General features: G+C 39.9%; 1 protein-coding gene across 2 annotated transcripts in view; it reads right to left on the bottom strand.

Moving 5' to 3' along the window:
- ino80 (INO80 complex ATPase subunit) overlaps positions 1-14,025 on the bottom strand; it is a 233,907-nt gene that overhangs the window by 13,282 nt on the left and 206,600 nt on the right. For both annotated transcript variants that reach the window (XM_073040376.1, XM_073040377.1), the window contains exons 31-32: positions 8,335-8,437; positions 6,044-6,132 (exon numbers count right to left, since the gene is read on the bottom strand). In XM_073040376.1, the coding sequence (XP_072896477.1) occupies positions 6,044-6,132; positions 8,335-8,437 (192 nt within the window). The remainder of the gene's footprint in view (positions 1-6,043; positions 6,133-8,334; positions 8,438-14,025) is intronic.

Below are 14,025 nucleotides of genomic sequence, written 5' to 3'. Positions count from 1 at the left end.
CTTTTACATCATCTGGCAATTAGCCAGTCATGTTTACTGATTACCATCTCCCAGGTACTACGCAACACACAAAATGCTAGAGGAACTCAGGTCAGGCAGCATATATGGAAATAAATACAGTCAACATTTTGGGCAGAGACCCTTCATGAGGACTGGAAAGGAATAGGGAAGAAGCTAGAATAGAAAAGTGAGGGGAGGGGAAGGAATGCAACCTAGAGGCAATAGATGAAACCAGATGGGTGGGGCGGGGGGGTAAATCAAGTAAGAAGTTGGGAAGTGATAGGTGGAAAAGGTAAAGGGCTGGAGAAGGAGGAATCTGATAGGAGAGGAGAATGGACCATGGGAGAAAGGTAAGGGAAAAGAGGAGGGGCATTAGGGGGAGGTAATAGGCCGGCAAGGAGAAGAGTTAAGGGGGAATTGAAGAGAAAGGGAGAGGGGGAAAATTTACCAGAAGTTGGAGAAATTGATGTTCATGCCACCAGGATGGAGATTACACAGATGTAATATGAGGTGTTGATCCTCCAACCCAAGAATGGCCTCATTGTAGAGTGGCCTCTACATCGCGTTTCACCAATTTAGAGGAAGCTGCATCAGGAGCACTGGATACAGTAGATGATGCCTCACTTTGAAGGATTTTTGGGGCCATGAATGGAGGTGAATGAGCAGAGGTGTAGCACAGGAGGGAGATTAGTGGAGAGTGGTGAATTGACATGGGAATCACAGAATGAGTGATCCCTGTGGAAAGCAGAGAGTGTGTGGTGGTGGGAGGGTGTGAAAGAAGTAAAGGTGTGTTTGATGGAATTTAAGCACATCCCTGGATCAACAATTAACCACTATATTACTATATCCAAATGAGGAAACTTCGATTTATTCTTGATTAAATAATATTTACATGATACACATAATGAAGTAGGGAGACCTGGAGAAGTATCTTTTCTTAGTCATTTACACAAATATTGCTGTGACTGAGAGCATGAGGGAGAAAAATGCCTATTAACATGCATGAACATGTGTAACAATGAGTGCCAAATTGTGTGTATGTACATGGTTGTGGTCCAATATGATTGCAAATGTGAAATTATGATTTGCACGACTGATCTTATGATGGTTAGTTCTAAAGGCTTGTGCATTCCATGTATACATATTTTGAAGTGCACATCTGAGGCAATGAATGTGTGAACATGTGTTGAATAATAGATCTGTTAAATTGTTTTCTCTTTCAGTACATATCCATGAAATTAACTTGTGCTAAAGTGAGCTGGCATGGATGTGACACTCAGTTTTATTAATGCTGGCAATCTGATCAGTAGCAGTGATGAATAAATCATTGTCAGGAGATTACAGACATCATTACTGAACATACAGCTGCACAGGTTATAAACCAAGCTCAGGATAAACACCAGTGCCCCAGAAAGGAACCTGTGCAGTACTGGCAAGAGAAGACAGCAAATATATTGACTGTGTGGGGTAGGAGGAGTGATTATAGTAAAAAAAAATCAGGTTAAAGACAGAACCAACTGTTCTAGAGGGGAAGTGTTGAAGACTAATTATGACTTGTACAGTCTCAGCAAAGACACAATTAAATGACCATGTTAACTACACACAAAACTGCACAAGTTCCCAGGTTTCAGAAAACTTGCTCCGTTACTGAATTCAAAACTATTGGAGATTATGAAGGGTGGACAGATGCATTTATCAAACAGAGGAAGCTGGAAAGCCAAGGAGAGAGAGTGGATTGCTTGAACAATAAGCTTCTATAGACACGTTGAACTGAATTACCATGGAGAGAAACTGGGCTGAACCTCACTGCTGAACAGATGAGATAAGGGAGTAGGGGAACTATTCCTGGTAGGAGCAGCACTTGAGGCTACACAGTGACATTAATGATAGCCTCTTTGAAATTACTGGGCAATTTCCCAAGAAATTCTTAATAACCTCACCAAAAGCACCAATTTTCCTACAATTTTAAAAGAAGACATGAAACAAAAATGACTATGTACTGACATATTGTACTCCCTGATCTTAACTCAGTATACTTCACATCCTATGGAGAATTTCTGGTAAGTTGTTTTACAAATAGGTAGCTAGTTAAGATGTAAATGACAGAACGCAACATTCCCATCCTTAGCAAGCACCTGAACACGCTAACTTCCTGTTCAAATGACAGCAATTAAGGATACTGTACTACCTTAGCTTCACATGGAGGTAGAGGGGAAGTGTTTAATCCGTTTGACTAGAGAACTAATCAACATAGTTTGTCTCTCATGGTCATAAATAGAGGAAATATTTCCACTTCCCATGATAAAGGAAATAAGTAAGTACACACTCACCAGACCTCATTCACTGACTTGGCAAATAGACAACTGTTATTTAACTGGGATGTTGATTAAAGGCATGCAAATGCTTAAAATTACAGCAAAAGCAAATCACAGACCATTCTGTACAGTGGTTCTAAACTTTCCACAAAACTAACCACTAATCTGAAAACTTCCAGCTGTGGGGTAAGCCAGGATTAGAATTCTACATTAAAATCTAATGTGGACCCACTTACAGTTGGGAAGTAGGTTTGCAGAAGAAACGCAAAATATAAATAAACCAAAACATTCACCACTGCCTCTTTTCCATCATGGGACAGAGGCCAAGGGGTGACTTCGTAGAGGTCATCTTTATCCCCGGGGAGGGGTTTTAAAGTAGCGAGCACAGACTTAAAGGTCAAAGGGGAAAAACATAAAAAGGACCTGAGGGTGACCTTTTCCACAGAGAAGGTGGTGGGTATATGGCATGAACTGCCAGAGGAAGTGGCAAGGGTGGGGATAACTGCAATGTTTAAAAAAAAAACACTTGGACAGGTACATGGATAGGAAAGGTTTAGAGGGATATAGACAGGCAAAAGCAGGCAAATGGAACTAGCGGGTGGTCAATGGCTGGTTTGAGCTGAAGGGCCTGTTTCCATGTTGTATAACTAATCAACTTTTTGTTTTAAATACCAGCTGACAGCTTTTGGTATTTAAACCACATTCCAGTACTTTGGATACAGGCAGTTCCCTGTTTACAAATGAGATCCGTTCCTAAGTCTGTCTTTAAGTCGAATTTGTAGGCAAGTCGGAACAGGTACATACGGTTTTTATTTAGCGTCAGTTAGTCAAATGTTCCAAATAATGGGAAGAGATTCCTTAATGATACGGCGAAGTGCCCTCGGATTTAGGGAGCAATACACAAGCAAAGGCTTGAGCTTGAAATCCCCAGGTGCGCTATCCCCAAGTAATAACATGAGCCTATCCTTTGATGCCTTATGCCCTGGTGCACTTTTTTCCTCTTTCGAAATGTAGGTCCTTTCAGGCATTTTTTCCCAAAATAAGCCAAACTTGTCTTCATTAAATATTTGGTCTGGCAAATAACCCCCTTCCTCAATAATTTTTTTCACTATTTCAGGAAAACCACTCGCAGCACTTACATCGGCACTCGCTGCTTCATCTTACACTTTAATATTATGTACATTTGCCCTCACTTTGAAACGATCGAACCAACCCCTACTTGCAACAAATTCTTCATTACAATCAGCTTCACTTGCTGAACGTGCAGCTTTTAAATCATTGAAAAGTTTTCAAGCCTTTCCTTGTAAGGCTAATAGGCATATTACTCTGATTTTGTTCATCTAACCAAATTATCAATAGCTTTTCCATTTCAATAATTAAACCACTGTATTGCTTAGTAATAATTGTAGCTTTCATTGGGGCAGGACCTTTCATATGCTCCATTATTCTCACTTTATCCTTTAAAATTATTCCGATCGCTGACTGACTATAACCTAACGCTTTTCCAATGACAGATGGCGTTTCACCTCTTTCCGATCGCTTTATTATTTCCACTTTATTTTCAATCATGATCGTTTTCCTTTTCTTTGATCCATCACCAGCACTTGCATTAAATTTACACTTTGGAGGCATGGTTACAAGGGTAAATAAGAGAAAAATTTAAGCCAAATACAAAGTTACACACTCAACAGTGTTAACGCCAACGTGATCCGGCTTAAAATGGCCGACAGCATTCTCCTTCCTCGAGCCGACGAACAGCTGAAGCCATGCAATGTTTCCAAATTTTTAATGTAATATAGGCTTTATGGCAGTCCATTCTTAAGTATGAGTTGTCTGTAAGTCAGACATTTGTAACCCGGGGACCACCTGTATTTCTCATCTAAGGTTGTGTGCTCCATCTGGTGCTCAATTCCTGAACTGCTGAGGGGATTCCATTAGCCAAATGGAACACTACATCTTCAATCTTCTCCAAGACCTAAGTGAGATGGGCAAAAATCCACCCTACCCTCAAAAGTGGCCTGTTGTGAGAGTGTTTTACAAGGCTTTAATCTCTCTCAAGGTTGGCCATTTTGGGCACCATGGTAGTGCAACATTACTAAATTACAAATATTACCAAATAAAAAATCTTATCATTTTAACAGGTCCACAGCTCCCTGCTTTCTCACCCCTCCACCAACCCCTTCATTAAAAAGGAGGATTACATTTGTTATCTTGCAATCTATAGGAATCATTCAGGAATCTGTAGAATTTTGGAACACAGCAACCTGCGATTCTCAATTGATATTTCCATCAAAACCTTGGAATTCAGGTCATCAGGTTCTAACCATTTATCAGCTTTTATTCTCATTAATTTTGTTTGTACTTTTATTCTTTCAGCTCTGATTAGGTGTTCTGCACATTGTTACCCTGCACTTACTGCCTCAAGCTCTCAGCTTCTAATTGTCTCTTCATCGCAGCCCCACCCCACCACCACAACCCCAGAACATTAGACTCCAGCTCTTCAACTCAGCTGAATTTCCCCAAGATACAGCCAAATGGTGCAGATGTAGACTGCATCAATTCTCACAAACTACAATAGCAACATATCACCATTCCCATGTTAAAATTTATATATACAGTAGATTCTGGTTAATTGAGACAAAGTACATTTAGGCCTAAATAAGCAGCTGCACCAATTAGCCAACATTTCATTAGTTTACAAAAGGTATTAAAACGGACAAAGCATCAGATTAATGAGTAACAAATTAGGTATTTAAATGAAATGCAGAACAAATTAGAACACTATAATACTACTGCAGTACTACTGTGTTTTAGTTCCTAATATTTATCAATGGAGGAATTCATCCAGTTTATGCTGCTGCGTTCTTTTGATTGACTGTAAATGAACAAAATCACAGACACAGATAATGCACTGACTTCATACAATGCTATCGACGATTGCATCCTCCAAATCCTCATTTTCATTGCAATATTCAAGATGGCTGTTGATACCTTCCAATTCTTCGTAGTTCCTAACTTGTAGTGAAATAATTTCATTTTCATTCCCAGCCATTTTTGCCATCTCAAATGCTTAAAAACTGCAGTGAGCCAAACACTTTTGAATTGTCTGATTATTTCTCGCCAACTATCAGTGACAAAGTCACTGCTTTTTGAACACAAGCGTACGCAACTGATGCTATTTAAGAACTGTTCATTCTAAGCATGGTGTAGTGTCTAACGGCCACACAAGTGCACACATTTGATGCTAGTTAGAAACTGTTTGGCAACAGTCTCCTACCCTAATCAAACAGTACAGTATCCCTAAGAAACATTTTACTTGATTTGTTTTTGTTCTTTAAGAGTTGTCACAAATAAGCGATGGCTCTGATTAACCAATGGCCCAATTATCTGGAATCTATTGTACTTCATTAATTGAAAATAATTAATTCTTTAAGTACAAAACTACACCATGCATCTTGCCCAATCAAAATCCACATGTTACAAAAGGTGCCAGTGGACACTGCACAGTAGCTTTTCCATGCTGTGCTTGAGAAAAAGTGATTGAGACATATGAGGCACAAGTTCTAGGCCAGTTGATAGCAACTTCAGTTAACCATTTCTTCTTGGTACCTTATTATGTGGGAAACTGACATATTAAAGTACCACTTTCTCACCAGTAATAATAAAAACTACAAAAATAAAAAAATCTAATGGTAAAGCTGCATCATCAGTTGGGTTTATAATTTTACCTTTTCTGCATACTTCTCTCGTTTTCTCTTTCGATCTTTCACTTTATTTGATTCTTCTTGTATCCGCTTTTCCTCTTGTCGCAGACGCACTTACCAGAAAGATAAACAGAAAGAACCAATTAACCAACTAACCCAACCTGTTACCCAGCAATCTTAAAGGCAGTCGAATGTAAGACACTACATTTCATAGATTGATACATGGAAAGAGACCCTTCAGCTCACCAAGTTGGTGCCATTGAGCACTGATTTACACTAATCCCATTTTATTCTCTCCACATTCAATTTTGTTTGTTCACCAGCCACCAACTCTGAAGAGACAAGGTCATTTCTAATTGCACGTGGATGTAAATTGTGTGGAGTACAATGCAGTACATCTGTGCAAATAACACACAAGTGTATATGAGAAAGACTGTGTGATAGAATGACCAGACATCCTGCTGAAAATGGAATAATCTGACGCTTGGGACCCTTGTCCTGATATCTGATTAAACTAGTACTTTTAGTAACAACTTTTCACTTTGCCACTTAGTCATGTAGAGCGACTAGAGTAGAGTGAAAAATGCATGTTGCATATAAAGGATTACACAGGTACACAAAATCACACCTGCATGAAAATCTTACTCAATCTAATTCCTGTCCTTCAAATGTAGCTGACTCAAATGACCAAGAGTCATATAATTACATGTCTGAGGAAAGGAAATTGCCCAATAGAGTTGAAGGAAGACTAGCTCACTCGAGTTGAGAATAATGGGTAAAGTTATTGGGTTATGGGCAAGATGGTACCTGTGTATAATGCTCCTTTGGCCGAGATCTTCTGGATAAATCATGAAACTATGTATTTCACTTCTTTTATGTATTTTACATGTATTCATGTATGTGATTCTGGAACTGTTGAAGCTTGTGGTGGGCATTTGACTTCATTTCATCGAATAAAGTGACGAGGGAGATTGTAACATCAAAGTGAATGCAGAAGGTGAGCGCCAGCTGTCTGTCTTTTGCTCTGCTACCAGAGAGGGGAGAGCATGCTGCTGTGCCCGGAGAATGTTACCCAGGTTTTCTGGATATGGACTTTGACTATAGACTTTTTCTTCCAGTCTTAAAGGTTTTTAATATTATGTTATTTGCCTGATCTTTCTTGTTTTTTTGTGCGGGGAGGGGGCTTTTGGGGTTGATGATTGTGCTGCCTTTCTTTCCTTTCTTAGTTTCATGGCTGCCCAGAAGAAAAATTTCAGAGTTGTATACTTTGATAATAAATGAACCTTTGAAGTGTTCTCAAGAAAACAAAGAAAGATTTTGAAAAGCTAGAATTTTTAAAACTAGTAGGCCTTGGGAAAAAAATGATCAGTCATTTAGAACCAACAGAAGGAAGTAGGAATAGGCCATTTGGCCCTTCATGCAAACACAGCCTTTCAATAAGATTGAAGCTGATCTTTTCCCTCAGTCTTCCTGCAATAACCCCACCCCTTAACATCAAAGAATATAGAGACAATCCTGTGTGTAAGGGTGGTGGAATTCTGCCCTTATAGAAGTCACAAATCACTATCCACAAATGAGATAGAGAATAGAATTCACTCACAGAATTTACATTGATTTAATAGATCAACACAAAAATTTTCAACCAGCATTTCTTTATACATAGATGATATATCTCCCTGTTAAGAGAAAATCAGGATACAGGTGATACAGGCTGTTTTCTAGGAACACAACCCTTGTAACGTGGGGGGTTGCCTGTATTTTAAGTGATCTAAGCAACCAAATCTCCACAACCCTCCTAGGTAGAGAAGATTTTAGGTTGTAGATCACACAGGCAGAATACGAGATGCTCTTTCTCTAGCTAGCATTTGGCATCACCCTGCCAGTGGAAAAGGTCAGTATGGAAATGGAAAGGGAAATTGAAATGATATGTGACTGGGAGTTAGGGTGGTCATCACAGGCAGAATGCTGATGCTCTGGAAAGTATTTCTACACTTGGTCTCGCTGTTGTAGAGGGGCCACATTTATTGTATTCTGTGCTTGCAACATGGTTAGAGGAGGTCCATGTGAGCTTGTGTATTATTGTCTAAATGTGAGATACTGTATACATATACCTATATTTAGCCGTGAGATGTATAATCAAACAACCTGTAAGCACTTATTTCCAATGCTTATGCTTGAATGCCACTTGGATATGATACAAAAGATGCTTACTGTCCCAGGAACATAATGATAGTAAATAGCAGTGCCACCTGAAAGGGAAACTAGTACAACTGTGATGGGTTAAAAAAAAGACACGCATTCAAATCAGTTCTTACATTTCTTCTCCAGTTCCTCGTCATCCAGCAACAAGCTGACCACCTCCTTTGGTTTAAGTGTGTCTGGTTTGAAGTTTCCTCCAGAAATGACCATTCGCTGAATCTATTTATAAAGAAAATATTAAAATGACTACAGACTAGTTTTACAAGCTGATGGGACCCCTGCTAATTCTCAAATTGCTTTGCATCATAATTATGCAACAGGACCAAACTTCAACTCCAGGAAATCTGTAGCTTTGAATCTGAGCACCATCTCTGTCAGCTTGGAACATTTGCTTCCTGAGAAGAGAAGACTGCTTTGAGGTAATGTTCATTGTTAAAATGTGCACAAATGAGGAATGAGGATGCACTATGGTGTAACTAAAATATCAATTATCTAATGATAACTATCCTGAGCTGCATCTATACAACCAATGTGTGTATGTGCATGTTCCCAAACACTTTGGATTCATTCACTGAGGCTAGCTGATTCAATAAAGCAAGTTGTTCCCTTTTCCCTCAGCTTCCACCAGACCATGAAATTGCATTACTTGGTGTTGCATTTTACATAATGATTATACATCAAGACCTTAGAGGATATCGGATTATTAGTTTCAATACGCTATAGATCAGCTAATGCAGAAACTTTACTGAGGGTTGTTGTCATTGGTGACTTCAACTTCCCTAATATTGACAGGCACCTCCACTGTGCAAAAGTTTCAGATGGAGCAAAATCTGTTAGGTGCATCCAGGAAGGATTCCTGTCACAGTATGTAAACAAGACAGGCCGACTAGAGGAGAGGCCATACTGATCTAGTACTAGGCAATGAACCTGGAGAAATGATAGATCTCTTGGTGGATGAGCATTTTGGAGACAGTGACTACAATTCCCAAACTTTTACGATATTCTTGGACAGGGACAGGAGCAGACAGTATGGGAAGTATTTAACGAGGGGAGGGCCAATTATGATGCTATTGGACAGGAACTTTAGAACATAAATTTGAAACAGATGTACTTGGGAAGATACACAACTGAAATATGGAGGTTGTTTAGGGAGCACTTGCATGTGGTTCTGGATATGTTTGTCCCACTGAGGCAGGGAAAGGAACCATTGTTGACAAGAGATGTGGAACATCTGGTCAAGAGGAAGAAAGAAGCATACCTGAGGTTTAGGAAGCAAGGCTTAGACAAGGCTCTAGAGTAGTGGTCGCCAACCTTTTAAAGCCCAAGATCCCCTACTTCGGCCTTAGTGATAGGCAAGATCGACCTACTAAATTGTTTAGACACACGTATGCAGAAGGGACCGGAAGTGGAGCCCCGCAGCCCCGGAAGTAGTCTCTCTTTGCAGGCGGCTTTCCGTAGCAAATGTGTTCCTATGTTACCATTATCTCGTTTCTTCACTCCTGATGAAGGGTTTCGGCCCGAAACGTCGCCACTACCTCCTCCCATAGATGATGTCTGGCCTGCTGAGTTCTGCCAACATTTTTGTGTTTTCTTAATTGGTATTACTTGTTTTTATAAAGCTCACATTACAACACCTTTAATTCTATGTTTCATTATTTAATTTTATTTCAACATGAAAAATAAATGAATAAAAATTGACTGTTGCACTCAGTGTGATGACTGGGGCTGAATACCTTCTGCTAGTTCCCTGAAATTTGGCTCATAACTACAGACAGCCAGTCTGAGACAGTCTGTGAGGTGTCAGTCAGTAAAACAGCTCCTGTACTTAGATTTAATCATTTTCATCTGTTGCAGCACAGTGCCCTCACAAACCTCCTGACAGACTGAATATTTGAATGGACAGTTTCCTTTGTTAGACTGAATGTTGAACCTGCCAGGTTCAGGTGTTTTGTATTGGTAAACTGTTACTGAGACACGAGTGTAAGTTTCAGGGGTACACAAGCTAATGACACAATTGTATTTTGTTTCCCAGTTCTTTTACATTTGGGGAATGTTGGAATTTAAAGGGGGAGAAGTGTTGTAATATGAGCATTATCAGACATCCCACCCTGCAAAAACTCATTTCAGGGAGGTAGCACCATCAATTTGCAGGAGACTCCCAGTAGAGGTGGGATGTCTGCAATAGAGTAGCTCCTTAGCAGCTAGCCAGCTAGTTTAAATAACATTAGCTATGCTAATGAATGAATTACACCTGTTAAGCTCACCTCAACATGTCTTTTACATTTTAACCTACCACGGACAATAGAAAAGTCACTGTTGCAAACAGTGCAGCGAGCAATACTGTCATTATTTTTGACCCCTATTAAGCAGGGGTACAACTTTAGTGTAGTATGGGGTGAAGTATGTTTTATATTTTCTTTTTTCTTGGAACACTCTGTCATGGTTCATTCTCTCACTCTCTCTCTCTAAAAAAAAAATCGATTTCCGGGATATTGTATATAATTTGCGGGTGTCAGGGAACCGCTATCAATATACGGGAGACTCCTGGAACTTCTGGGAGAGGTGGAATGTCTGCATTATAAAAATAGGTTGATGCTGATTAGGATAATGGTGATGTAGCGGGTTCTCCCGCTGCGGAGAGCTGTTTGTGGGGAGAGGTTGTTTCCGGGTTGCAGGGTTTTACTTTCGGTCTTTTCTGCCCGGTGCACATTTTTCATTTTTTTCTGGGATCTACTGGGAAAGTCTCAAAGATCGACTGGTTGGCGACCACTACTCTAGACAGTTACACTGTACAAGAACAGGAGGATGACTAGAGTGAGGGTGGGACTGATTGGGGATAAAAGAGGAAATATGCCTGGAGTCAGAGCGGGTAAAGGAGGTTCTTAATCAATACTTTAACTTCAGTATTCATCAGTGAGAGGGACCTTGAGGAATGTGCAGACAAGCATAGAACAGGTTGATATGGTGAAAAGTGTCAACATTAAGAGAGAGAATATGCTGCAACTTTTGAAAAACATTAGGACAGATAAATCACTGGTCCATGATACCCAGGATTATCCCCATTACCTTTCTTGAGAAGAAAAAAGGTGCCCATATCCAAAGATCCCTCAAAGTTCTCATGCAATTTGATGGGGTGGTTAAGAAATCCTATGGTGTGTTGGCCTTCATTAGTAGAGGAGCTGAGTTCAAGAACCGCGAGGTAAAGGTTATGGGGAGAAGGCACAAGAACGGTGTTAAAAGGGAAAATAATCAAGCATTATCAAATGATGGAGCAGACTTAATGGGCCAAAATGGCCCAATTCTATTCCTATGACTTGTGGTCTTCATAAAGACTCAAATGGTATAAGAGCTACAGAGAGTAGGATGGTGGAATGAGCCAATGTCAACTGTAACAGTCTGAAAATAATAGACAACTCCAGAAATTCATTTAACATCCTTCTCACTTAGTACTTCACATCAGCACAAACCTTCTCGTTTCATAAACTTTCACCCAAATGGAAATTCTCTTTTGGCCCTTTACAGACTTCACTGGAGCAAATCCATTCAATTTACTATAGGCTACCCTTGGACTTGACCTTGTCAACAAATATAGGACCTTCCAAATCTATGGACTTCTGCAAAATTGTCTCTGTACAATGCTCAGCTACTCACAATGATTTAATCAAGGAACTCAAATGTAATATTTTCTAAGTCTACTGAGGTTATAAATGCACATGATGGTGTAGATGCAGACAGGCTTCAAGGGTATAACCAAGCTAACTGAGCAGCAGCAATATGGCAAACAGAGTAGTATGCAGAAAAATGTGAGATTATCTACTTTGGTTGGGGAAAAATAAAACTGAACAATACATACACAGTGAAAGATAGGTAAATGTTGATGTTTGTACTGTATATGTCACAAAAAGATAACATCCTAATGCTACAGATAATTGGGAAGATAAGTAAGTTGCCCTTCAAAGTGATAAGGTGAGTAATTTCATCTCATAACAATATACATGGCCTTGAATATCATATACAAATTTGATCTCCTTTATTAAGGAAGGATATATTTGTTATGGAGGGAGTGTAGTGATGACTGAATTATATGATTCTGGGAAGGTGCACCTATCATTTGAGAATGATCTAGTAGGCTAGGCCTCTATTCACTAGAAACATATAATATGCTTTGAGAAGGACATTACAGAGTAAATGTGGGACAATGTTTCCCCGGCTGAAGAATCTAGAATCAAGCATCACATTCTCAAAATGAAGAAAATCACTTAAGAACATAAGAAATAGGAGCAGGAGTAGGCCATCTGGCCCATCGAGCCTGCTCCACCATTCAATAAGATTATGGCTGATCTGTCCGTAAACTAAGCTCCATCTACCTGCCTTTTCCCCATAACCCTTAATTCCCTTACTATGTAAAAATCTAAATGTATCTTAAATATATTTAGTGAAGAACTCTCTGGGAAAAACAGTTTCTCCTCATCTCCGTCCTAAATCTTCTCCCCTGAATCTTGAGGCAACGTCCCCTAGTTCTAGTCTCACCTACCAATGGAAATAACTTTCCTACTTCTATCTTATCTATCCCTTTCAAAATTTTGTATGTCTCCATAAGATCCCCTCTCATTCTTCTGAATTCCAGACAGTATAGTCCCAGGCAACTCAATCTCTCCTCATAGGTTAACCCCTTCATCTCTGGAATCAATCTGGTGAACCTCCTCTGCACTGCCTCCAAAGCCAGTATATCCTTCCTCAAGTATGGAGACCAGAACTGCACACAGTACTCCAGGTGCGGCCTCACCAGTACTCTGTGACCAGTACAGCATGACCTCCCTGCTCTTGAATTCAATCCCTCTAAGCCAGAGGTGTCGAACTCAATTGCACATGGGGCCAAAACTCAAAGCACACTTTTGGTCGCGGGCCAAACAGGATAAACATTTATTGAACACACTAAAACTAAACATTTTTTGAACATAAATATGAATAAAAACAGACAGGAATATTATTCCAAAAAAAACTAAAACTTTAAATAACTTAAATATTTTGCTCTCCATAAAAATATCTCCTGTCAGTATTATACAAGTTAGAAATATGAGCATGCTGCAAAAAAACTCTGAAAATATAATTAAATTTGTGCTTTTCAGCAAAAGTTAAAACAACAACAAATCAAAACACTCAGTTTTCTTTGCTCTTATGCCGTTTTGTCAGAGCTGGATGCTTGGCATCTTTTCTTGGCAATAAGTTTGTTTAGGTTTGGTGTAAGGTTCTGTGTTGTGGAGATTCTCAGGATGGACTGCAGGTGTTCATCAGTGAGACAACTCCTGTGTGATGTTTTGTTAATCTTCATCACCGAGAAAAGCTTCTCACACAGATATGTGCTACCAAACATGCACAAGGTTCGAGCCGCATGTAGACGGAGCTGAGGCATTGCTTCAGGAATGGAGCAAATAACAGTGTCGTACTTTACCTTTAGTGTCCCATTACACTGCAGCTCTATCAGCTCCAGCTCCTGTACAGGTGCAGTTTCCACGTCGACGGCAAATGGGTTGCGAAGCAGCTCGAAATTAATTTTTTGAGCTTCAAAGTCACCAAAGCGCCGTGCGAACTCAGTGCGAAGTGCGCTCAGTTTATCAGCAAAGTGCGCATTTGGGAACATCACTGCGCCGACCTGGTTCAACATTACTTGGCAACAGGGAAAATGAGGCAAGTTGCACTGGTGCATTTGTGTCTCCCATAAGAGCAGCTTCACTTGAAATGCCTTCACTGCATCATACATGTCAGTGATCATGCGGTCACGTCCCTGGAGCTGAAGGTTTAAGATG

This window comes from Hemitrygon akajei, chromosome 3, assembly GCF_048418815.1.
Source record: "Hemitrygon akajei chromosome 3, sHemAka1.3, whole genome shotgun sequence".
Taxonomy (NCBI): domain Eukaryota; kingdom Metazoa; phylum Chordata; class Chondrichthyes; order Myliobatiformes; family Dasyatidae; genus Hemitrygon; species Hemitrygon akajei.
Note: the sequence above shows the minus strand (reverse complement) of the source record. Positions and strands in the feature narration are given on the sequence as shown.